This window comes from Pseudopodoces humilis, chromosome 1 (genome assembly GCF_049639895.1).
Source record: "Pseudopodoces humilis isolate 2021_Gansu_Grassland_sample_001 chromosome 1, ASM4963989v1, whole genome shotgun sequence".
NCBI lineage: Eukaryota > Metazoa > Chordata > Aves > Passeriformes > Paridae > Pseudopodoces > Pseudopodoces humilis.
Window position 1 is genome coordinate 131,093,386 of NC_142200.1, and position 23,361 is coordinate 131,116,746.

The window sequence follows — 23,361 nt, forward strand, 5'->3', positions numbered from 1 at the left end:
TCCTAACCTACAATTCCCACCAAGAAGTAGGCAGAAAAACTGAGGTAAAATAAAATATTGCAGTTTAAACAGAGATGTGAAATAAAGGCAAAGGAACATGTAGAGGAGATTGAATTTCCCAGGACAAAGTACAACACGTTAAACTGAAAGACTGCCATTAGCTATTTCCAAGATCATGATTTTCCACAGCCAAAATCTAGAGGTTTCTGCTGCTCTCCTGTGAAACTCAGCTATATGATGTACCCAAGTTAATACCTGTGCCAAGGCCCTGTTTTTGGCACTACGAAAGGTAATATTTTGGCAGCTTTATGACCTTCAGACCACTTCCTCTCTAAAGCAATTTGGTTTGTTTACTAAATGAGTTGAGATTCATTAAAACTTTATACATTTTGCACAAAAAAAAAACCAACCCTAATGTTTCTACAATTCCGAATTATTTCAGTTGTTGGTCAAAACATCACACTATAGCCAAATATGACATCAATTAGCTCTCCAAAACAAGAGTTTCTCTCTGTCCTTATCCAAGTGGTAAGAATACTCAAGATAATATTTTTAAAGCTTCCATTTATGCTGCTTTATCACCCAAGTCTTTAACACTAAAATGAGAACACAAAGAAACCCACAGACTAATGTTTTGCAAGCAAGATTTGGTGGAGAACACAAGCACCATTAGATATATCTCACTCCACCAACTCCAAAGGCAAGGTGTGCAGTAGTCACACCTTTGTGTGATCATAGAATAGGCACTTAATAGACATTTAACTCTTCCCAAAATTAGGAGCTACAAGTTTCCTTTGGTTTTCAGTTACTCTTGCTATCCAGTGGTGGTTTTGTATTAGTGTTTGACAACAACGGAATTCACCAAAAACCAGAAAGCAAATTTTTCCGTATTCAATGGTCATTCATATCATCCCTGAAATGCAGTTACATGTTTTGCCTTTCAATCCCTTATCTAACATATTAATTACTTTCCATGTGCACGGAGAATAAAACTGTAACTACTTTCAATTGAGTACAAGCTCTTTTGCAGCAAGAATGGAGAAGGTTACTTTGAAAATAGTAATCTGTAAAAAAATTATCAAGGCATAATAACATAAAATTCCTAACTGCAACGTAAGTACAAAAGAAACTGTAAATCTCAAATATTTGAGTAATTTTTTTCCACTTTTTGTGTTAACTTTAGTATTCAGTTATTAATTTTAAAAGTTATATAGTATTTAGTTAAATACTGAGTCACCTCAGGCCATTTTTAGAACAGAGTTTTTTGTTGCATTCCACTGAAAAGCAAAAACTAAAAACAAAGGAAAGTATTTTCACTGGACCTTCACTGTACTATTACCTTTTTTTGTGTTTCTATTCTTCTCACTTGCTCTTAGTAGGAGTATTTTAAATTAGAATAAAGAACATACACCAGTCTTGTGGTAGTCAGGTATAGGCCTCTGTTACTAAAAGAAACATGCATCATAAAAAACAGTCAAGATTTTCAAGTTCTGTCTTAAAAGAGGTAATTACTTATCTTCCACACCCACACAACTGGCTGCCTGCCAGAACCTCACTCCTCAAAGGCTATTTCTCTTACCTGCATACTTTTCTCAAGGCCAGACTGTCAAGTGCTATATTCCTTCCTTAAAGAGGTCCTTTTTATATCTGCACTGTTTACATTTATCTGGTGTCTTATAAAATAACCAGTGATTGACCAACACTCTTGTCTATGTTTCTTCCTCTGTATCTAAGAGCTAGTAAGCCTCCAACTTAGAAATTAATGTTACTGGTCCCTAAATAGAGAAATTTATATGGTAATATAGTTGGTTCATTTTGTAAAGACTGTTATAAAAATCAAAGCTTTATATAATTATTAGAAACGTGAATGAAAACCTACTAATATAAATATTCAGCATCTGTTCACAGGCTACTGTGTTTGTCACACAGAAATACTTCTGTGCCAAATGTAAAGCAAGATCCTTATGAAACTCCACTAACAGCTTTGGGGACATCATCTGAAGAGGAACAATATTATTATCCCCTTCAATACTAACAGGAGCTTATGTGCAATCCTAACATGCTAGAGAAAAAGGACCCAAAATAGCTTCTGCAACAGTCTATCAAAATCTCAGCTTTGTAGAAAACAACTCAAACAGTCCTGAATGTTGTTTGCAACAGTCATTTCCCACCTCTTACAAATAAAGAGCAAAAGTAGTATAAAATGACAATTTCCTTAACAAAACAAACTCAAGAAACACAAACAACAAATCCCAACACTGAAATTCAATTCAAGCAAGGTAGGGCAGCAGATCATATGGATTAACCTACGGATGGCAGAGCCCAGCCTTCAAGCAACCAGCTTGAGTAAGAAACACCAAGAAATATCCCCCAAGCCCTCCCTATGCTTTTTTTTTTTTTTTTCCCTTCTTTCAGAGTTTTACAAGTACTGGGATGAAGTGCTAAGTCTCAGAAAGCTGAAATTCAAAAAAGAACACAGCAATCTGTACTAGACAAAAACTAAGTTAATTATGCCATGAGGAAAAAAATACATGATTGAGCAAGTTCATGTGTAGTTCAAAAGCTAGGTAGGAATGAACATAATACAAACAAAACATAACATTTAATAATTCATTTATTATCTCCAATCATCACACAGTGATGTTTAGATGAGTATTTGGGACCTGAAGTGTCTATTTCCTCCTTTCTGGGAAACGAGGAAAAAATTGAATGTAATGGAGCTGTGCCAGGTGGAACAAACTGAAAGCAAGACAATAAAAACAGTCCCACATGGCTTCACCAAGCTGTGAGCCCAGACTAGCTATGACAACCTTTTCTGTATAGGTAAATACCATTTGCCTCTGACAGCAAAAGAGTAAGACTGCTTTTTGCTTGGGATCAAATACTACTAGAATGGCTGCTCACTGCAGATACCAAAGGTGTGTGAAACAGTGTAATCACAAACAGCAGCAGCAGATGAAGATGCTCATGCTCGAGCTGCCTAGCAGCATTCCTCATCTGAATATTATTACTGCTCCAGCTGAAGGACTGCAGCATGTTATGTGAGCATGCCTCATCCCTGTCTGTGTAGCCAAGCACTGACTCCATGCACCAACACTGCTCAACAGTTTTGGTGAAAACTGATGAAATTGGAGCTCCCAACTGTGGGATGGGGGTCTTACAGTAACTGCTGCAACATCCAAAGCTGACTATGCTAGATCTGAAATGAAAATAGGGTAATATTTTAAATATAAGGAGGAAATAGTACAAGGAATATGTTATAAAACTGCTGATCAAATAAAATATAGATGCCAAAACACATGGCATTAAAACCATACAAGCAGGGCACTACCACAGCTCAGTATATATTAAATTCTACATAACCAGAGCACTGAATAGACAGATAAAGTGTGACATCAATGTTCCTGAGGCCACAGGCAAAGGTAAGAAATCAAAAATTTCTGGCAGCTCACCTGGAATCATTGCTGTTCGTATTTTAACATCAAATGCTATGAAAGTAATACAACTCTACTCAAAATAACTTGGCATACTGTATACTTCTTGGCTGTGGTATGGAATTAATTTTGAGGGAACATGCAAGGCTTGATTTCCCAGACAGGTATCCTTGTACTGAAAAAATAATTAGTGAAAGTTTGACAATTTTCTCAAACACAGAAGTCTTTCTACTCTTCCTGGTCTTAAGAGTAATAGCACCTTCCAGCCAGGTACAACTCAGAAAAAACAGCTTTAAATGTGGCATAATCATGCTATTGCCACATGTCACAGTTTTCCTCACTTCCTACTTCACTGAAAAGATGATAGAGTCAGGCACTTTCACTGGTGCTCAGTGACAGAACAAAGGCAGTGGGCACCAACCAAAAAAGGAGGTTCCCTCTGAACATCAAGAAACACTTTTTCACTGTAAGGGTGACTGAGCACTGGCACAGGCTGCCCAGGGAGGTTGTGGAGTCTCCATCGGAGTATCCATGGAGATACTCAGAAGCTGTCTGGAAATAGTCCCAGGCCACCAGCTCTAGATGGCCAGGGCTAAGAAGGGAGACTGGACCAGAGGTACCTTCCGAACTCAACCAGTATGTCATCCTATCTCCACACTATTTCAATGCCTACCTTTCCCCAATTTGATGGATATTACCCATCCTTATTTCCCTCCTTCGACTTATCTCAAAATTAATAAAATTAAAGTCAGAGCAATTGTACTGAGGTATGCACAAGTTGAAAAAACATTTGTCATAGAAATGGATAAAATCTTCATGCCTGCAAGCTTCTCTTTTTCAGTTTTCCAAGGTGGTCTAAAATATTATTGTTCTAAGAAATAGGACCATGTGCCAGCCACATTCATTTGGATAATACTAGAGAAGGAGAATATGAGGGATTATCAGGTTCTAAGTACCTTACTACCTGAATAAAATTTACCTTACCTTATCAACTGAATAGAAATTAACCGGCTTCTTTTCTGAACACTTGTGGTTCTGTACAGCTAAGCGTTTTCAGCATCTCTGTTGGTACTGACCCCATATGCTGAATCTTTAGCTTGTAAAATTTTAAATTTACTATTTTTTTTACTGGGTATCTGTACAACTGCAACTTTCATTGAACTCACCCAGATGAATCAAGCTGTTGGGTTACAACCCTATAACCCTATCTGTGCACATGCCAGTAAAGGCCAGCAAAATACCATATTTCATGGACTTTATTATTTCAGTTGCTATGGCAGATAAAAAAGTATTGAAAAATTTGCACAGTATTGCTAATAACAGTGAAATGCCTGGAAACATCCTGTGACTCATAACGGTGAAGTCAAGCAGAATTCAGTTTTAAGATGAGGTCAGTGAGATTCAAAAAATGCTTACAAAGTACTTGCTAAAGAGATGAAAATCCAGTCTGTTCCAGTACCATACTCCTACACTTTCACAGGGTTCATGATTCATATTCAGAACTGCGCTCCAAACATTTTTGGTCAAACACAGAAGTTAAAATATTGCTGCAGTTCATTATCTTTGCCTACAAAATGAGTTGTGGGCACATCTTGGGCAACACCTGTAATTTCTGCAGTATTACATTCGCAGATCAGAAGGCAGAAAGGCCACTTGGTATGATCCACAATATAATACTAAGGAATTTCACCTAGTCCCCACTTCTGCTCTACATAGAAGCACCAACTGCAACCATGCAAACCAAGCTACTCTGAAAACAACATGCAGTCATTCTGCACACCACCAAGTAGAAATGAGACAGCCTCCCTTTACTTTCAGCTCGCAAATATTTGCTTTCCGTGTTCAGCAGGTAACTGATTATCCTGCTCCTGGCCGAAAGCAAAGCAGACAAGGGAAACTTAAGAGACCAAAGCAGAGGGGGAGAAAAAAGTTAAAAACTTAAAAAATCAGTAATCCAAGAATCAAGTACAGGCTGTTACTGGTGCCTATAATAGCTCTGAAAAAGTCAAATAAACATAGATGACTAGCAAGGAAATCTGAAGTCTCTGTAATACACAAAATCTTGAGACTATTACCAAAAATTATTAAGTGTTCCAAAGTCTGCAAATGGCCCCTGAGTAAATAATTCTAAAATAATAATAATAAAAATTAACCAGAAATCACAAATTGCATTTATTCTGGCATAAGACCTGTGTATCTCCTGGAATTAAGTATCTGTCTTTCTATTAAAAACATCCATGTCTGTTCATGCTGGGTTTAAAACATGACCAGAAGACATTTGCTAGATTAACACCCTTGCTATCATGTTTTAATTCTTCAAAGAATCACACAATAAAAAGTGAGCATCTGATTCTCATCAGTTGACAATAAGGTCAATTTTTTTTCCATTTAAAAAAAAATAAATTAACTTTATTATTCACTCATAATATAAACCAAGAAAGAAGCTAAGGAGTTAAAGCTGTTTGGCAGCTGTTATTTTAAACTCCTTTGGGTTTTACAATTTGCAGAGCATGTCAGTTCCTACACATTGGAACTTTTTAAAACACCCAAGCAGAGGAATGTCAAAGCACCATCATCTGCTTTAAGTACAATAGTCAGAGATATTATACAGCAGAGGACCTCCCCCTCCAAATCTGTCACTTGTAATAAATTATGGTGTAGCCAGGAGCTGGTTGAGACCAGACAGACAGAGAAATCAAAACTAAGAGAGTATGTAGAATCAGACATGACCTATATAGAAGTGATGGCTAAGGCTGAAGAGAGCAGTATGATTTCTTAGAGGGAGAAGATATATATGGACGAGGGACAAGGACAGAGCCAATGACTACTCAATGAAAAGGACAGACAAGAGCATAAAACCTTGAGTACTGTTATTAAAAAGTAGCAGTTTGAGGTTGTATTCAAGCACACAACACACTGGTTTCTTGTTAAAGGTGCTCAGAAAGTAAAGATCAAATATGGCACTAAAACCCAGCCACAGAGAATTTAGCTCAGAGACAAAGTCTGCATTGCAAGACCTGCAAGTGCCACACAGCAGTCAGATACTGTCTTTGACCACAATACCTAGAACAGAAGGTTTTGCACTAGTAAGAAAAAGAAATGCTTATGTTTATAACTCTTCAAACAAATGCCCTTTTTTCAATAAGATCATCTTTTCCACATCTATTGAGAAAGGCTATTCCATCATACAAACATCTCGTCACTACATCAAGTCCCTATATCTGGGTAATACAAACCCTCTCTCAAAGAGAGACCCAATGTGAATTGAATAAAGAAGTTAGCATTTAAAGATAGATAAAATGCTACCCCATCATTTCATAACCTTGCACTAAGTTTACTTCCACTATTTGTATCCACTTCCATGAAGTCCAAGCTGTCAACATGAATTACCCTCCAGCTCATACTCAGTGCTGCAGGACAGCAGCTCTGAAGCGCTCTGAGCATGCCAACCTTTGGCAAATAAAGGTGGTCACCTTCACTTACCAGATTACAACAAGCAGCCAAAGCCAGTAAGACACCAGTAAGTGCCTTTCATGTTTTCTATTGTGTTTACCTTTTCCAACTATTTGCATTTTCAGATGAACTTTTTTCCTGTTTCTACATTACTTATTTTTCTCTGTTGCACAGATTACAGGATTAGAAGGGGTCACAAAGCAGAACTTTTAGTATTTAGCTCCTTGGCAATGGAAAACATTAGAAGCCACAACACCTTGACAGATTACAGCCCAGCAGAACTCCAGCCACAAGCTGGGGCCCTCATGCACTATTGCTATCTACAGGTACCTAACAGCCAAGCAAGAAGTTAAAATGATGGTAAGCAGTGAAAGCTTAGCATCTGCAAGTATTGAGAGCAAAATGAACAAATGAACAAACAAATGAAACATTTGTTCCAAGCTCATGCAGCAAGACAAAAAACAACTGCACAGCAGCCACCATTCTTCTGAACAGGAGCCAGTAAGATGAATGTTTCTTCATTTTCCCCAACAAGTTCACTAAAATGTTCATAAGAATCATCCTTTTATTTTAATTACTGCACAGATCCATACGATCTGGATGCTCTTCCCGAAAAGTAGCAGCAGTGGGGTGTAGATGAGGGTGAAGAACAGGAGCACAGTCTGCTCACTGCTCTACATTCAGCCGTACCAGCCCATGCTGAAGAAGCTGCAGTTTAGGATCCTCAGTTGACAGAAAGCCAACACAACAGACCTTCTAAGTCTGGATGCAACATGTCAAGAACACAAAGGACTGGCCAACATGACAGCAGCTGGTAGCCATGAGATACTGCCATGGCTGTCAAGCTAACCAAGCTTCCCTCAAGTATGAACAACAAAGAAACACAATGCTCACTACAGCCTCATCTCTGCACATCCCTCTGTGGTACTGAAGGTCAGCAAAATGTCTCATTCCACATACACATTGAGCATCTCTGTCCAAGAACTACTCAGTAACCAAATCCTTCTCAATCTCTTCTGATGGGGATTAAGAATCTGGGAGAGGAACAAGACACATGGATTAGAGCCCTTCGGTAGCAAAAATGTAGTTTTATTTCAAGCAACTGGAACAACAAGTTGAAACACTGCCAAGTTATCAGCAACTTACAGTAATTAGCAGGGACATAACTAATTTCTTTATGAGATGCAGATGTGGCACTTAGGGACACAGTTTAGTGATGGAGTGCTGTACTAGGTGATCTTAGAGGTCTTTTCTAAATCATTCTATGATTATTTGAATAAACATCCAGGTAAGAGAAATGCACAATGCACAGTTGGAAACACAGGCCAAAGGCAAGCTCAAGTGAACCTGACAATGCATAAAATGTCTCCAGAATGGACACAAGGACGTGTCTGGATGGCCTGCAGAAAAAAAGAATCAGGAAATAACTAAGCAATTCTTAGCAAAACTCCATGATGAACTAACTACTCATCTCCTTCACACTTCGGCCTGAGCGTGCTCCTTGCTCTAAGACAACATAGCAGTACACTGAGGATGACACATGTTCATCTCCTCTGAAAGTCAAGGTCATCACTACTATGTGAAGAAATTACTGGCCACTCTACAAGGTGATTATCTACACCAGAACTGCTGGCAATTGAAGTCCCGTTTTCAAAAATTACAAGTATGGCAGAATATTCATCTACCAGACACATTCTAAAGGGATGGCCTGGAGCGCTTACAAAACATTTAAAAAAGAAAACAAACCAAAAAATCTATGTACAAGACACATCATGTTACCAAAACGTATCATTTTTTTCTGTTGTTTTATATTCCTCATAGAGAAAAACAACAGCATATCAATTACAAACAAGTATATAGGAATAATTAGAACCCAAGGACCTACTATGACTACCAAAGAGAAATATCTACCAGTACTGATTTTCAGCAATGTCATTTACAGCATAAGACATCTGATTCAGCATTTGGTCAGTATTTAGGGGTATCTTAACTTATCATTAGGGTATTTACCTCAATTCAGATAAAAATATAAACAGTAGGTCAGTTCTCCATTTTAATGCTAAGTGTATTTGTGCGTCTAGAAAGGATAATTTTTAATGGTATCAAAGGCACCATCACAGCCTAAAGGCTGAATTGTCTTGAGCTACTATAATGAAAAAAAATAAATTCTAAGTGCTATAGTTTTATGAAAAATATCTAAAAAATCTAATATTAAAATTCACTTTTTCTGATAAAGTTGGAAATTTCTAAGAACTCCCAATAATAGTATGATACCATGAAAACTGCAGGAAAAAAAACAACCAACCAGGAGCCAGCAATGTTTAACTAGAGGTCTGGTTGTTTAAAAATCCTGAACAAGGGAGTACATATACTCATACACTCAATTAGTTCACATGCTTTTTATCTGCAAGGCAAGGGTTTGTTGCAAATCTACTGCCATGAACAAGAAGGAACAAATACATCTGTATGTATTTGCAAGCCAAAGCTGCTTTGAACAAAGCCAACGAGCAGAAAAGATGACACAACTTCTGGTGTAATTGAAATATCCGCAGCAATCCAAGGACAAAATTGAAGCTAAGTATCCTGGAGAACACATTAATTTCACAGAATAATGACCACTAACAAAGGACAATTGCTGTAAGTTGTTCAAAGTACAGAATATCATGCCATGAACACGTAACTGAAAATGGTGGAAAATGCATTACAATTTTACTACTGTGAGGTAAGCTTTGATTCATACCATATGGCCTTACAAGACAAGCATATGTGCACATCTGCACATGTGTGCATGAATGCTGAGGTCTCCAACCAACTGCAGCCATCCCGGTTTCTTAGCAGTAGTAGAGAGAAGACAGAATTCCAACAGACAAATACATAGTTTTTCAAGAGTCATTCAGAGAAACTAATCCTACTAACTCACAACTTTTATCTCAGAAACCTGGTAACTAAGACAAACTGAGACAAACTAAGGTGTGAAAATAACTAAGTATTATAGCAATACTAATTGTTATACTCTTACTTGTTTTCCTCTTTACAAGGCTTAAAAAAACCCTTAACAAAACAAATCACACTAATATGTGAATAATTCATGACAAGGAAAGGGATCAATGGACTTCCCCTATTCTTTTTAAGGTGGCATAAAACACACAGTTTTTTATTTCACCCTCAGGCAAGGTCCAGTGAATACAGAGCTGCCTCATAAAAATCACAGGTCATCAGTTTGGGTTTAAAGTAACAAAAATGTTAAACTAAATATTATACTGTAAGCATGGAGAACATTGAAAAATGCAACTGGTTATCAGCAAAATTCCTGAAATCAACATTTATCAGTGTTATGTCACTCTCTGAATTGAAATAATTGCTTCCTATGGTATTTTCTGCGTTGTAACTACAGACAAGTATTGACTTTTAAAAAGCACCTTGAATTTGAGGTGGTTTATCCTCCTGCTGCTTCAGAGCATGAAATGAGATTCTGATGTTATCTGCAATGTCAAGTTTTGTGACTGTTTGAAATACAAATTTGTTTACACGATTATGTTTTAAAATGTAGGTTACTTTCAGTCAAAATGAAATAAAGTTAAAAATTAAGCTCAACTCTGAAGACAAGGAAAGGTGAAGGAAAGTGAAAGAAGGAAGAAGGATTTTAGTACTTGTAGCTAGAATCCACTCAAACTTAATTTCCTTTATAGGAACTTTCATACCTTCCTATCATCTTTATGCTTTTTATTTTTGCCCTCTTTTTTAAAATCTTCTTAGTTTCTTTACATACATATAATTCAGAAATAAAGCTTGCATTTTGGGGACAAGTTGCTGCGTACATGAAAAAAACCACCTCGGATCTGAACATCAGTGTAACACGTGGGGGTTCTCTGCCTTCCCAGGGGACTGAAAGCAAGCACACACTGCTGACACACCACTGTGCTGCCCACTGCCAGGCTTTACCCTTTACACTCATGCAAGTGTGACAAACAAAAGCATGGAGCTGCAAGAAGAGGTGGAATAAATCTGAACATTATTTCACAAGGGTCCAAGCAGACACTTCATTATTAAGTATAATTTAAAATTTAATTCATTAGAAGTTCCCTTACCACTGAAGTAAAAATGGCATGAATTAAGAACAAACTCTTGTGTGAGCCTGATTTACTTCTCATCCCTGACCTAGACAGTGTATCATCATGGTCACTGCACTTTCTCTTTACTCCTGACCTTATTTTATGCACAACAACATGCCCTCCTCATCCTGTGACTACAGAACAAGCAATAAGCCTTTCTTTTCCAAGGAGGATACACTCTTTCATTAATTTGAACTTTTATTACTTTTATTATACACTCAAGCTGTAAGAATAACTTAAAATATTAAACTCAGCAAGAGAAAGTGCTGTTCTAGTTGGCAAACACACCCATCACCTTCAAAGCCTTTGGGCTGTTAAAAGCTCTTCTGAACTTTAACTTTGGAGTAATGAAGGTTGCATTTTACTATCTCCACAAAGACACACCAGAAAGTAAGCAATGACCTGCAACCCAGTAATGTTAGATACCATTTGTCTCTAGCCAGCCTCTACATGCACCAAGGCTCTTCCAGGATGGAACATTTTGAGTAAATCCTTACTAGCTGTTAACCTGTACAGCAGAATGGCATTAAGCTACAGTGAGGCCATGAGATTTTCTGCCCCACGTCAGCATCATGGTAAGGAAACAGTGCCGTGCATTTACTTTTCCACCCATTCAATATATTCCTTCTTGGAAATGCTAGCATCACCATAGGCACAGACACACAGAGTACCTGAGAGAACTTGGCCATAAGAATTTAAGCTTTAATATTTTCTCCCATGCAATCAGGCTAGGGGTAATTTGATTACCCTGAGCAGCTAACTGATGCAATACCTGATCCTCAAATGCACCAGATATTAAAAATCATCTTTGTTTATGTGCAATCATCTATAGTAAGCAAAGATTCTCTACCACTCTGAAGGAACCTCCAGGTGTATCACTTATTAATGAGTTTCATCTTGAGAGCTTATATACATTTTTAAATTTTTTTTTCACCACAGAAAAATTAAAGTACACTTTAAAGTGTGCACTAACTTGCACATGGGAATAACCATTACCTTTCTAGGAGCCCACCACAAAAGCTGCTCTACTCTTGTTTGCCAAGCCCCTCACCCCTCAAAATTCAAGGCTATTTTTCTGTGCACAGAAAGTCTTGAGACGTGACACTAGTCTGACGCTCTCTGTAATGACAACATTTGCTGAGAAGGCTCACTCAGCTCTTTATGCAGCAATAGTAAACCATGCGTTAAAAAAATTTCCCAACAAATGAAACAACCCCTCCAAGATTCATTGAAAGATTACATACAGGTAAAATTACCAATTAAAACAACATCTTCACCAAGACTCTGAATATAGCTAAAGAACAGCAAGTAGTTTTTGCTGAGGTAAAGCAAAGGTAAAGTTAAGGTAAGTATTCAAATCTGTTGTTAAGAAGGACTGCCTTATCAAATGTCTGGAAAAAACTAATGGTTTTCAGCCAGAACTGTAGTATGGCAGATTCTCTTCCTCCAACAACTGATTTTTAAAGTACTTTTACTAATTTAATATTCTAAAGCCCACTGCAGTTATAGCTTTCAGCAATAAGCAAACTTGAAATTCATCCCATTTTAAGTTCTAGTTCCTACTGCTTCAGGCTGCTTGAAGCAACTGTATATTTAATTTTCATGTATCATGCTAACCAACAGTATTTACGTTGACTAAGTTTAATGCCATAGTTCCCTCTAAAATGATTTAACTAGCATTATACTAAAGAACGAAATAAAAATTCCTTTTTTCTTAAAGGATAGTTAACTTCTGAAGAAAATTAGTGTCTTCAAATTAAGATTTTTATGGTAGGAAAAATGTAACAGTCCCCAAACACAGGTTCACCACAAAACAACGAACATACAGCTCTCATTTCAAACATGTGCTCCTGGGTCCTGTGAATCATATATCATGAACCTAGAGACTAGCCCAAGCTTAAGTTATTTGCCAGGACTTCAAATGCTGAAATCAGCTGTAAATAATGCAAGAATATTCTGGATACTAGCACTAAAGATAAAAACAAGTATATCGCCATGCTTCACTGTGTCAATATTATTACCCCAAGTAGCCTTCTTAACTACTGTAATATTTGTCCAGGTCAGCATACTACTCAAGTTTCAAAACTTGCTGGGACCACAATGCAGAGAGAAGTAAAGCAAACGCCGATCTTGAGCTGATGGCTCCCATTCTGCAAGCACAATGCAAAGCCTGGACAAGTTTATCCCCTCCTGCCCAGCAGTGTCCTCCTGCCCTTGTCCATCTCACCCCCTGCAGACCATCAGTCCTGCCTCCAGAGCTCTGGGATACATTTACTTCCCCAGCAATGCTTGCCCAACTCAAAGAGAAACAAGAAAAGGCCATGAATACTCCGTAGCATGCTTTCCTGCCTCTCATCAGGCCAAACCAAGCCTTTCCAAATACCAGAGGGCCAACACAGGGACACAAGGAGGAAGGGTAGGATGAGGAGTCAAAAGTTCTTATCTCTCAGCAGACACTCTAACCTTGGAGACAACAATGCAAAAGTGCAGTAGCTAAGGAAAGTAAGGCAATTAGCTGAAGGAAGGTGAGAATCACTGGCTAGCAGACAGATCAGAGAGGAATGACCAGACACTACCAGGCATCATGCACTAATAATGTCAAATCCTATGCTGAAGATTTGCTGGGGAAAGTTACTCTACCAGAGGACTATGGTAAGCATCAGTACTGCCCCCATGTTTCTTTAGCATTCAAATGAACTAAAATATGTAATTTCCTCTCAAGCCATTTAGAACATCCAGAGAAAAGATGACTCAAGTACCAACTCACCTGCTGCCCTACAACTGGGAGAAACACTCGTGAGCACTTCATCTGTCACAGTATATATCACAGTACACTTGAGCTAAAACTATGGACAGAAGTCTGTTTAAACTTCCACACAGGGTACAAACTGGAAATCCTGGGTAGGGACAAAAACCTGTTCTAACAAGAGACAGTTGCAGCTGAAAGTGCCTCAAATTATCTGCCAGCATCCAGATCCAGGTCTGCTAGTATTAACTGTATAATGCAGGTTTTTTCCTACTGTAAGCAAATTGTTTTTTCAAAGAATTCTTTATGCTTTTACTTTGAGCAATGGGATGGTGTCATATTTCCAGATAAGAGCACTTTCCTTTAAGTAGTAACTTTTATAACAGCTACCTTTCAAAATGCTGTGCCTTTCGTCTTATGCTTTAGTTCTACAAAAAAATGTAATCCTGCATCAGCTGGCATTGCTGCCATGAAGTCCTTGTTTTCCCTTACCGGCTCCTCCTGGCCCTTTCCGCTGCACCAGCAACAGCATTTGTGTAGTTTCTGATGAATCCAGTCAGAGAAATGATCCAGGTGAAGACTGAGCTGATGCATACAGGAGTTTTCAGTTGAATAACTTCCTTGATCTGGTTTACCACATTGCAACACAAATGCCAGTAGGAGAAAACAGACAAAGATGAGAGTAACAATGCAATTTAATCCAGAATAAATCAACCCCTGGGAATACAAAGCTAATTAAAAACATGGCAAAAACATAGAGGCAAGTCCAAACAACTCTACAAGCCTCCTTACTTGTTTCTAAACTTTTCTTTTTGTTTATTTACTCTTGGGAGTGAAACACTTAGGTTCATAAGCATAATGCTACAAAGACAAATGGTTTAGAAATGTAAATAGACAATAACTCTTGTCTGAGTCTTGAAAAGCACATAACCCCACCAGGTAATCCAAGAGTGTGTTCCTTCACATAGTTTATTACACTGTATATATTCAGTAGCTCAAGGCCAAGCCAGAGGGCAACACCGAGGGAGGTAACAGTGAGGGCGGATTCATCTGACTAAATGGGAATTCAAATAGTGTTGTGTAGGCTGCCAGGCTCTTCACTGGAGATTCACACAGTGGATATTCACCAGAGCAAATGTGCTTATTCCAGGTGACAGGAATGATACTTGGCTCCAGTAGCTGAGAAGATTAGATCTTTTTGTCTGTAAAAGGACCATGGACTCAGTACAATGCAAACACATGAAGACTGCAGACATCCAAGTCAGATGCCTACTCTAGATGCAAGCTCCATATCCCTCAAATCAGGAGTACTTGATATGTTCAGACTGAGATATGAGATATTTGGATCTTAACCCTTCACAACTTTTCACAGTATGGTGAACAGCAAGAGGGCTGGACAAAACTGCTGATACATTCATTTCCTTGCAGCTGCAGTACCAATGCTCATTTTACCTTAATTTAGTGCTGTTTTCTTAGCAAGTCTCACAAAATCACCTGAGAAATACTTGTTGCTGTGTTAGTACATGCCTTTGCTTATAAAGGATGAAAGGCACCATGTTTCAATAATGACAATCACAAAGGTGGGATGAAACAAGAGAAAGAACCCAATACCACTATCACTTCTGTTAATCAATGTAGGAAGAAGAAAGGGCTCTGTTTTCTTTAACAAAGCAGGAGTACTTTATCTGCTTCTACCTCCTATTTATCTCAGCATTTATGGACTGTCAGTGTGAGCTCCCCTTTACTGTTGAACACTGTTATTGTATTATATCTAGCATACAGTGCAGCAGCTCTCAGCAGTCCTGCAGCTACAATTAACTGGAAGCATTATGCACTTCGTTGGATTCAGCTTCTTTGTTGTCCCCAAGTCGAAAGGATGCTGCTACTTCCTTCCCTTTGGCTTCCGCTCCGTGCTCCATTTCCTCTCTGCTAACTTCAGCTGCCACTCTGTCTCCTCAAAGCCCTCAGGGCAGAGAGGCTAAGGGTGGCCCCTAACTCCAGCAAGGCCTATGAGGTGCCCTCTGTACTGCTATGTGCTCTTGCCTCTCCATCTGACAAGCACCCGTGACAGCAGCAGTTTGCCATGGTGCAGTTCCCACTCACAGCGACAGAGAGGCTTCACCTGCCAATGCTTGAGGCGTACAGGAATTCACTCCCTAGGACGTCTCCACTGAATGGCACAGGTAGTGACAGCTCACAGAACTGCAAAAAGTAGGAGCAGGAACAATTAAAAGATAGCTTTGGTGTTGGATCTCCAGGGACTTTTGTGCCCTGCCTGCATAAACTGCTTTTACTCAAATCATACTTTTATATCCACTGCAGCTCTGTTTAAATATACCCAGTCACCCAAGTAGCTAGTGATGACCCCTAAGTAATAGGGAGTCAAATTTAGGGATTATACTGTACATAAATGAATTTTTCCTTCAGTTTTTCCTCAAGATCTGCTGCACTTCAAGCTAGCAAGAGTGGCGTGGGTATATCTGAATCAGAACATCAGCATTTTACAGAAATAAAAATGTTTCTCTATGTTGAAACATACTTAAAAATACTCTTTTCAAGGGCTCAGACATGCAATTATGTCAACTGTGATTCTGTCTTATTTTAAAGTGGAAGATTCAAGGCACTTAGAAAAAGCAAAAAGAAAAGGTAGTATGTTCACATTCTTACAGCTCTGTATTTAAAAATACATACATGCTTTCCATTTTCTAATAAAACTAAAAATGGTATTTGTAAAAACCATGTGTATAATGCTTATTACCCATGCACAGCAAGCCAGATATTACATTAACTGAAAGCTTAATGTAAACCAGCTTTCAGAATAATGTTTCTGGAATTTCTGAAGGAAAAAAAAAGCACTCCATTCTCTTTGGCACTTCCTAAAACAAAGTGTTTTAGTGTACATTATTAACATGAATTATATTAGTATTATTACACTGACTTTTTCTAGTAAATACCATTTACACATGCTTCTTGCCTCCCTTATTTTTGCTCCCTGGCATGTATACGGTAAAACCATTGGGACATGTGGGAGAAGCAGAATACCAACACCACAGTTCTCTCAGAAGTTGCCTTTTGTTGTGTCTTAAGGCAGAATAGATATATATAGATAAATATATATATATATACACTGGAGCAAAGGAAAAATTTATCTTACAAAAAAAATATAGCTTGCATAAGATAATGAATGTATAAGTCAACAGAAATAATGAAAGTGCACTGTTTTGATTTCAAGTTGCATGTATTTCTCAGTTTGCCTTTGGCTGACCAGAAGCAGAACTCTCCCTGAATTATAAGCCTGATGTTCACAACAACTGTATTGATCCAATGTACTGGAATTTGAGATGTGGAATAGAAGCATCACTCCCAACCACACTGCTATTCAATGGTGAGACTTAGAGCAGGGCTGTTAAGAAATGCCATTTAAGCTGATCCTCCAACCTGCCAGGTACACCACATTCTTAAAATGACGTGACCAAAGCATTGCGTTTCCTTGGCATGCACTTGCTTTGGCCATGGAAGACAAGAGTAAAAAACTAATCTGGAGTTTGCAATAGGAAGTGGAGTGACATTTCTGTTCCTCCATTTACCAAAATCACTGGAGATTTCTTATATTTTCAAAAAAATCAAAATGCACAATTCCTCTTCCTCCCCAGCACACAAATACATATAGCCAAGCTTCTGTTAACCATTACAATTAAAAACTGTAAAATTACATTTCATTGCTACCAGAAACTTCTATTTGAAAACATTCACTTAGACAAAAGTTGACACAGCCACCCATAAAAGTCTCATGAACCCAGTTTTTAGTCTCAAGCAGGAAAAGGCATCAGTGTTGCGTTAGACAAAAAAAAGACAAAAATAAGGAGAGAGGGAGAAAACACATGGAAATTAACACAATCTCAATACACAAATGGGCAAAAACAACACAAGACACAAGTGGGACCGCAGGGAAAGCCAGCATATGAATTTGTCACTTCACAAGTGCATACATGCATTATTAAAGGTAAGCTGAATCACATAGTGCAAGGTATTACAAGCCAAAAGGGTGAACACAAATGCTCAGGAGAAAAAGACTGCAGTTTCAAACCCTCAGATCACCTAGGTAACTTGTTCATCTGACTGAGCGAAATCAGTTACTAGGCACTTGCAAGCATTAGTAGTTAAAAGAAACATGAAAAAACCCCAACCTAGTGCTTACCTGGATCTGATAATTGATCAAATCAACAAATTCCTCATCTTCATTAACATTTTACAACACTATCTAGTACTGAGTAAACAATTGGCTCCCCCACTAGCATCTACTCTGAGAAGTCTATTTGCAGTCTCAATTAAATAAACCTTTGCATTTGATGGGCATTAGTAATTTGCAGCTGAATCAGAAGAGACAGTATGGCTGTGCAAGAGGAGAGACTATAAAGACTATTTCTGCATCATCTAAACTTCAGCATCATTGTTAAAACTGCAAGCTTGGGATAACCAGTTTAAAAACAAACCAAAAAAAAAAGCCGACCCAGAACTGGAGGGTCTTCTCAGAGCTGTTACTGTACTGTCCAGAAAAGCAGACTTTGCAGAATGTCCAGCTGAAATGGTTGTGAAGTTAGCTTCCACTAAGTAATGGAATGGCTGCTTGCAGGAAGGCAAACAGCAGCACTCAAGCATCAATCCCCCTGTCCTCCATGCATACAGGGGGGAAAAAACACTGCAGATTCTGACTAAACAGCAACATCTGAATTTTTATTCACCATCATACTGGAAAATAATTATCTACCTAATCTCGTTCTGGGATTGTGAAGGTGGGATATCCTGAGTATATCCATCTACTAGTAGGCTAGTATTTGAATTGGGTTAATTGAAATGGTATTTCATTATTCATAACTTCTTAATTTTGAACAACTAATAAAATAGGAAAATCAACTGAAAGATGAGTTAAAACCAATACACAGTGCAGCAGACAAATATAATGCCAGATTTCAGCACTAAAATAAAATATTCTGGGATTTCTCTAAAAAGACCTCCCTACCAGCTACAAATGAATAATCCTCATCTTCTACTGAGAAGCAAAATTTACAGGATAAAGAAATTTAATCTCTATCCAAATTACGCTGATTATGCTTACATTCTCCCTGGATTAATGTTGCATCTTCATATAACTCTTAAATTCCTGTTTGCCAGGGGTCTGTTGTTAAGTTTTACACAAGACCTACTCGTGTGAAAAATGTGCACTGTATATTTTGTATACTCACCAAACAAATCACCAGTGCCAATAGGAATTCAGCTTAAAGGTTAGTTTGGGGGCTTGTTTGTTTGTTTTAAAATTTGCACACATTCATTTCAGCACTGAAAAAAACTGAAGTTCTGTTAGAACAATTAAAAAACCCAAACAAAACCAAAACCAAAGAAAAACCCCACAAAACTATAATTTAGTTCTCATCTGAATTACCTGTCAGGTTTTACGTACTTGAGAGAAGTTATAGAGTTAAAGGTTCTAAAGGATACCTTCATGGATATCTAACAGCCTCATGCTGGAGTTCCAAGCACCAACACTGACAAAAGTGAACAACTCATCTGTGAGAATTTTACCCTATTAAAGCAAGTTACTGAAACTTAGAGGAAACTCTGTGACCTTCAGAGGCCACAAGAGATCTGCATAAAAAAGTCATTCGGTTTTCTACATACAGTGCTAAGTGCAGAGCTTAATAATCAGTATTTCCATATTCACAAATTACATAATCAGTCTGGCTGAGGAGAATCTGAAGCTGGGACTGTCTGAACATATGTCTCAGTGAGGGAAATACTTGATGCAAAGCATCCCTCCTCATCCCTTCCTTAATCAGAACACTGACTACAAATCCCACCTTTAAAAAGCTCCAAATCCAATACCTATTTATTTGGTTTGATAACCAGACATGAAACAGCCAAGTCTCATTTGATCTGTCCCACCATCAGGAAGGCTCTCCACCCTAGTCTCATGTAACCTATCCAACAATAAATATTGCAGCCGAAGCAATTATTCCTTAATGGCATGCTCTGGTTTTCTAACCTCTACCTTTATTTCAATCACTTGATTTTTAAGTGGTCCATTCATAGCCACAAAGGGAAAGGCAGTCATCTGCAAACATCCCTGAACTTTGGCAATGGCCTTTTACTTGTACCTACAGCTGTGACCATGGACTAAAAGGGCAAGAGGGAAAAACAGCTAGTTGAGGTTTTACAACCATTTAGCACGAACTGTGCCATGTGTATACAAACTGGGAATGTACCTGGTACTAAAACTCTTTTCCCCAGAAAATCATCACACCTGATGTTCAGGAAGTTATTCAAGGCTACAAGCTGGCATCACATAAACTTTCAAAAAAAGATTCATAGTAAGGAGGTGGTAATTAGGAAGTAGAATACACTTTGATATGAGATCAGCTCTACATATCCCCTTGTACCAATGTAGGTGTCTAAAGAGTAAAGATTGAGCTTGTAATCAGGCTTTGGAAAGTGATACTATGAAAACTCCAATGTTCTGACATGGAAGACAAAATTAGACATTTCTATTTCGATAAAGATATTCTCAACTCACTGACATAGCTGTTACTACTCAAATAATCAGCCATCAGTCTTGATGTGGATGTAGCAGCTACAGACAAACCCTTCCATGCCATCTGAATTAAGCTTGACAATAGAAGACAAGATCAACACAGCAGCTGAAAGGCACTAATTCTGCCAATACCACACCACTTTGATCACATGAAAGAGATTTTTCATATGATATAAAAATTATAGCAGATTTTGATATTACCTTAATATCTGAAGTGCTAACTTCATGGGCCACACACAGCTCTGATTTTCTGACATGCTTATCAATAAACTCAGTATATCCCAAGTTTAGTGGCCTTTGAGTTTTAGTTAGTGGTTCTTATTCCAGAACAGCTATTTTTTTGTCCTTTAAAAAGGAACTGGTATTACATTTGATGTCAGATTGCCTGGCACGGTAGATTTTCCTACAAGACACCTCTGCCTTCTGACTACTCTGTGCATGAACACATGCCCACCCAGATCCTACTTAGTGTACCTAAATACAACCATGAAAGGAGGAGACCAAAAAGGTTACTTTTAATGTTTTATTTCCTGCAGCAAGCATCACTTACTGATTATTACAACCTGTGTGAGATAAGGAAAGCTCCTAGGAAACAGGACACAAGCGTACCCTTCACATGGTGCCCGTCCACCCCAGCACTGCAGGAAGGATGCTGCCAGCCCACTGCCATGAAGGCTCAGCCGGTGTATGATCGCTCATCACAGATGACACATTTAGCCATTTGACAATACATGCCACAAGGCCAACACAGACCACAGGGGAGGATGCATTTCCTTCTAACATGTCTTGTACCCCTATGTACACAAGTTTTCTGCATTCTGACATACCCATGGGCCCGGTAGGCGCGATGCTGCCGCAGGAACTCTGTCGGAGCCCGACCGAGGGGTTGCCCCCCTGCCACAAAACGCAAGGCCAAGGGCAAGGAGGGTACGGCGGCATCTCGCCCCTCGCCGAGATTCCACACGGGGGAAGACTGGAGGGCAGGTGCACCTCGCCGGCCGAGGGGCTGCCACACCACGGCACAGATGAAGACCAGGGCTGGAAGCCCAGGCCAGGACCCGCAGCCCGGCACAGGAGCATCAGGAGCTGCTCCAGGTGGCCCCGGCGCGCTCGGGCAGTGGCTCACTGCGGCTTCTGCGCCCGCCCGGGTGAGGGCGGAGGAGAAGCTGCCCGGCCGGGGATCGGTCTCTGCCGGGCGGCCCAGGGGCACCGGTGACAGACCCCGCCCGGCCGGCGGGAGCCACCGCGCCGAACAAAAGGCCCGGCGGAGGCCCGGAAACGTCCCGGGGCCGCGGCCGAGCCGCGCCGTCAGCCCAGGGGGCGAACCCCAGCCTGGCGGCCCCGCACGGCCTGCGGCTGCCGGTGCCCCCCACCCAACTCTCACCGCCGCGTCGGGCCCTGCAGCGGGCACCGTGAGGAGAGGGGAAACCGGGGAAAAAGGACGCAATGCAACAGCTCCGGCGGCGCCAAGGGACGGAGGGAGGAACGGAGGGGGCAGCACAATGAGGCCAGCGCAGCCCCTGCCCCTGCCAGTAACAAAAGCTCCCCAGCCCCGGGGCTGCCTCCGCTTCTCCGGGCTGCGGGGTCTGCAGCGACCGGTGGAAGCCGGGAGAGGTCTCACATCACCGACCCGCTTCCCCGCCGTACCTTCGGGCCGGCCCCCCGCACAATGCAGCCCCCACCGCCCCGGGGACCACCGCACAAAGCGGGCCAGTCCCGCCGCCCATCCCGCACCGACCTTGAGCCGCCTCGGGCGCCCCTAAGGTTTTGGTCACCGCCTTCCACACGTTGCAGCCCAGCAGGCACAGGAGAAGCGCCGCCGACCTGCTCATTTCCACCCGCCGCCGCCAGCCGCCGCCAGGGAGAGAATCGCCGCCGGAGCCGCTGCCCGGAGGAGGAGGAGAAAGAGCCGCATCAGGGGCTGGCCCGCTCCGCGCCTCCCTCCATGTTGCCGTGCGCTGCCCCTCCTGCTTTCTCCGCCTGCTGCATTGTCGTCCCGCCGCTGCGCCCCGGCTCCGCGTCCCGCGCTGTCCCCTCGGGCGGACGGCGGAGGCGTGGTGGAAGGAAGGGGAGGCGGGAGAGCTCCGCGGCCCCGCTGCCTGTCCGCCCAGGTTTATTCTTTAATTCCGCTCCCGTTTATCCCCCCCGCTCTCCCCGCGGGAGCGGCCCGGACTCCCCGCCCGCCCCTTAACCCTTGGCGGCACCCCCTGCCCTGCCCGCGCCCGGCGGCGCAGCGCCCCCTGCCGCCCGCGCCCCGCCCTGCCCCGCCGCGGGGCTCCCCGGCAGCGCCGGTGCTGCCCCGGCTCGCCCGGGGGGGCCGCGTGCCCCGCCGGCCCGGCCGGGCCCGGCCGCCGCGCTCACCTGCCGCGCTCACCTGCCGCGGGGTCGGGTCCCGCCCGGCCGCGCCCGCCGCCCGCTCTCCCTCCCTCAACGGCTGCAAAATGGCCTCCCCAGCCGTGTCGGCCCCGCTCGCCTCCCACCACAGCCAGCGGGAGGGACGAGGGGGAAGGCGGGCGCGGTGACCTGCTCTCCGCACGGCTGGGACGTGTCGGGTCGCAGGGTCCCCCGCGGCCGCGCTGCCACGCGTGACCTCCGACCGGGCCCCTGCCGCTGCTGGAGTATTTAAAGCGATTTTTAAAAGCAAAACGAACCAACCAACTACAAAGAAAATGCACTCATCTACTGGTTTTAATACAAAATAGTTTTAAAAAATGCTATAGCAAACTGCACAGGAACGGTGAACTCTGGGTTGGAAACCGTGGCATTGAGAGCTGAGACCGGGCACGGCCCGTGCGGAGCATGGCAAAGGTAGCGCTGGGGACATTCTGCGGGGGCAGGGTACTCTCCCTGGGAGCTTTCTCACTGGGGTGGTTTGCATCTTCCCTAAGAGCATCTCTCGGCTTGCTTTCCTTCAGGCAAGCAGGGGCAGAACACAAGGGGACAGCAGTCACTCCTCCCTTCCCGGTCTCTGCTGAGCATTACGCGTCCTAAGGGAGGGAGAACAGGCGCTCCTCATGTTTCCTCCAGCAC

General features: G+C 41.3%; 1 protein-coding gene across 2 annotated transcripts in view; it reads right to left on the reverse strand.

The window, feature by feature from the left end:
- The window catches only part of FAM171A1 (family with sequence similarity 171 member A1), an 87,139-nt gene extending 64,689 nt beyond the window's left edge, over positions 1-22,450 (reverse strand). The window contains exon 1 of one of the 2 annotated variants that reach the window (XM_005518773.3): positions 22,070-22,450. In XM_005518773.3, the coding sequence (XP_005518830.2) occupies positions 22,070-22,163 (94 nt within the window). In that variant the 5' untranslated portion in view covers positions 22,164-22,450. The remainder of the gene's footprint in view (positions 1-22,069) is intronic. The other variant, XM_088063352.1, reaches the window with a different exon arrangement.
- Between the last annotated feature and the right edge of the window lie 911 nt (positions 22,451-23,361).